The following is a 3252-nucleotide window of genomic DNA, read 5'->3' as shown; positions in this document are numbered from 1 at the left end:
GGGAACCTGTCAGGTCTTTCTAGCTGCCATGGTCCCCACAAGAACAGATGGTTTGGCCAAAATGGAATGGGTGGGGGTGGGTGTCTGTCTGTCTCAGGGGCATGGAGGGGGTGAGGATGAAAAACATACCCACTTTCTCTTCTGCAGGCTGTAGCTGACAGTCCCAGTTGCTGCCCTGGGCTTGGTCCCAGGGCAGCAGCCAGGGCTGCAAGTACAAGTCCCATTTACTAATGGCTGTTACGGGGAAGGGGCAGGGGCATGAAGCATGCCCCTTCCCCTCTCATCTGCAGGCAGAGGGGAATTGTTTCTCCCTTGCCCTTTCAGCTGCCTCCAGCTATGGCCAACATGGCATCAGCTGGAGACAGGCTGTCTCCTGTGGGGGGAGCAAAGAAGCAATTCCTTATCACCCCCTGACTAGAGACCATGCCTTTGAGACTTTTTTTTTTACTCTCCAGCCAGGGGGCTAGAACTCCAGTATACACCCCCCCCGCCCATCTCACTACATTTTTGTAGTGCCACAAAGTGTTGAGACGCTTTGTAGCACTAGAAATGAATGCCTGTCAACACCCTACGGTGCTTATCACCACAGTACTTCCTTCAAATGGAAGTAAAAAACATTGGGTGAGTAAGAGTGGATGTCTAAGGTGACAGAAATATAAATGTAATGCGGCAGGGGAACAAGGAAGATTTAAAAATCCTTACCACATTCTTCTCCATCCTGGTCATCTATTAAACCGACTGAGACTCCCAAATCCATGCATTTCTTGCTGTGTGCCTTGGACTTCATATGTTTAGTCAAGTTCCCTGAAGAGAAAAACAAAAACTACTTGCTCTCTAAATACACACCCATAAGCTTCTCATATTCTGCACAGATACAAATATCACTACATTTATAATTTGATTTTGTACTGGAACCTTTCCTTCCTGGGTAAATTGCCCACAGCTTTCAGACATTTAATGTCATACACTCTACTTGTTTTCTGGCTGTACTAAATGCAGTCAGTTGTTACTACAGAAATCCTTGGAAATTACATTATTTTGTATTGTGAAAGGCATTGCATTTTTATGGTAATCCATTAAATGGATCGACTGTTGTTAAATTTAGGTTGACAAATGACCACAGGTTGCAGCCTTTTTTTAGCTCCTGATAGACTCTATTTTAACTTACTCCCTTTCAATTGTAGATTCAGAAGCAAAAACTCAGGATTTAAAGTATAAAATTCATTTCTGAATAGAAGATCATTACAAATCTTGTGCATCACTTAAATCCTGCTTCAGTAGGTGTGCTGGCCTTATCGTGGGCTTATGGTAAGAAATGAATTTTACCTAATTATAAAAAAATTAAAAGAACTTATCTTAGATTTCATAAAGGCAAGCCTAATTCCTGCCATGTGCCACAGGATAGATAGTTACTATAAGTCATTTAGAACACCATAGTCAATAATCAGTTTCATTCTTCATATGGAAAAAAAGCAATCACCACCAGAAAGAACATATAAACCATCTCTTGCAGGAATAAGCAATATAGGATTATAAGCACCAATTCACCAATAGCTGAAAAACCTCCTCTGTGACTGAAGCAAGCAAGTTACTTCATTAGCAACAGTCTAGGGACAGGAAGTGAACAAAAATATCTTCTCCGACTAAAGTGACAGGGGAATGTAGGTGGGCAGAATTTAATTACTTAAGTTTGGAAGTTAGCCAAGAAAACCTACTCCTGCAAAGTCTGGCATGGCATCTTTTAACAGCCAGAATTAGTCAGGGCCCCAGCTTGACATTTTATTTAAAAGGATGGCATCATAAAGCAATATGAGCAACCCATACATCATTATGTAGCATGAGGCTTTGACACACCTACTGAATTGCCTATGCCAGTTCCTGCAGTATTTTATTTTTCTTGGAAATCTTCTACCCAAGTCCTGATTAGCCCTAAACCTATTTGATATATGAGGTTTTCTGAGATCACAGCTGGAGGCAATAGTGCTACAAGAACAGTAAGGCACAGAAGTCATCATTTTTAAATCTTATCCTATCTCCTAGTTTTTTGGTTATGAACTCACCCATGTCACATATTAAGGGAGGCATCTTATTTCCAGTTGGTTCTTTGTGTCCACTAGGTATAAGGACACAGATAATGAAATGGAAAGAGAATGCCACCCTAAATCTCTGATTAACCAAATGTACTTACACCATGTGCTTAAAAATAGACATATGGTTCAATAGCTTGCTGCATTGGGCTCTAAATGAAGCAGCTGGTTACATATCTGAGTTTGAGGAGGTTGAGAGTGATGGAAATGCTTTCCATCTGTTGTTTTGGTTTTTTTTAATTAAAAAGTAATCATTTAGCAAAATCCAGCTGTTGAAGTTCATTAAGAAGACATTGTACATTAACTTAACTCCACGGTGATCCTGGGAGACTGTACAGTAGGTTGTGAATTTAGTGAAGACTTGCTATTGTCTCCCTGTGTATGGATAGGGAAGCACTTCATTTGAGGCAAGGCACTCTATTTGAGGCGCTCCAAATTCCAGAGTGATTCAAATTCAGTGCACTTCAAAGCTGTGCATCCCTACCCTCCTTCCTTGGAGCCCTTCAAAATGACCATGAAGACATGTATGTTAAACCACTGGAGGTTTCTGAGGACAGCCAAGTACACAGGAGAGCGCTCATTGGCTGTTTAATTGCTCCTACCTCCCATTGAATGGGGTGGGAGTGAGGTGCAGGGCACTGCAGGATGCTCGAGGACTTTTAGTGTGTACTGACATTTCAATAAGTTCCTTCAAAATGAAGTGCTTCAAAGATATTCTTCTTTTTTAGGGTAATTTTTGAAGCTCTTTGACAATAAATCCCTCTAACCTTCACTCTCTGGAGCATGTCAAAGACATTTGGGAGAGCTTCAAATGGCATATCCATCCAAAGTCTCTTCCTGTCTCTCCCACAATTCCAACCTAAGAAGTAGAGGCAGTTACCTCATTCGCATTCATCATTCATGCTTCCTCATCCACACCTACATTCACTTTGCCTAATACTACTCACTTTTTACCCCTCCATTTCCTACTGCCATACCATACCACCCAGTTTGTTCAGATAGATGGATGTGGTTATCTGCATGTGTATTTAAATATACAGAATAAGAGGAACAAGAAAAAGAAAAGGGGTGGGAGGAGGGGGAGGATGAAGAAACAAGAGCGCCTGTGACCTTACTAAGTACTAGACAATAGGCATGTCTACATGAGACACTAACTGTGCAGTAG

The 3252-nt window shown here is 41.4% G+C and overlaps 1 protein-coding gene across 2 annotated transcripts in view; it reads right to left on the bottom strand.

Moving 5' to 3' along the window:
* Positions 1-3252, bottom strand: part of HIVEP1 (human immunodeficiency virus type I enhancer binding protein 1) — a 233697-nt gene that overhangs the window by 28224 nt on the left and 202221 nt on the right. For both annotated transcript variants that reach the window (XM_019522651.1, XM_019522645.1), the window contains exon 7: positions 703-804. In XM_019522651.1, coding sequence (XP_019378196.1) covers positions 703-804 — 102 coding nt within the window. The remainder of the gene's footprint in view (positions 1-702; positions 805-3252) is intronic.

This window comes from Gavialis gangeticus, unplaced genomic scaffold (assembly GCF_001723915.1).
Source record: "Gavialis gangeticus isolate Ggan-Ray unplaced genomic scaffold, GavGan_comp1, whole genome shotgun sequence".
In the NCBI taxonomy this organism is placed as follows: domain Eukaryota; kingdom Metazoa; phylum Chordata; order Crocodylia; family Gavialidae; genus Gavialis; species Gavialis gangeticus.
Note: the sequence above shows the minus strand (reverse complement) of the source record. Positions and strands in the feature narration are given on the sequence as shown.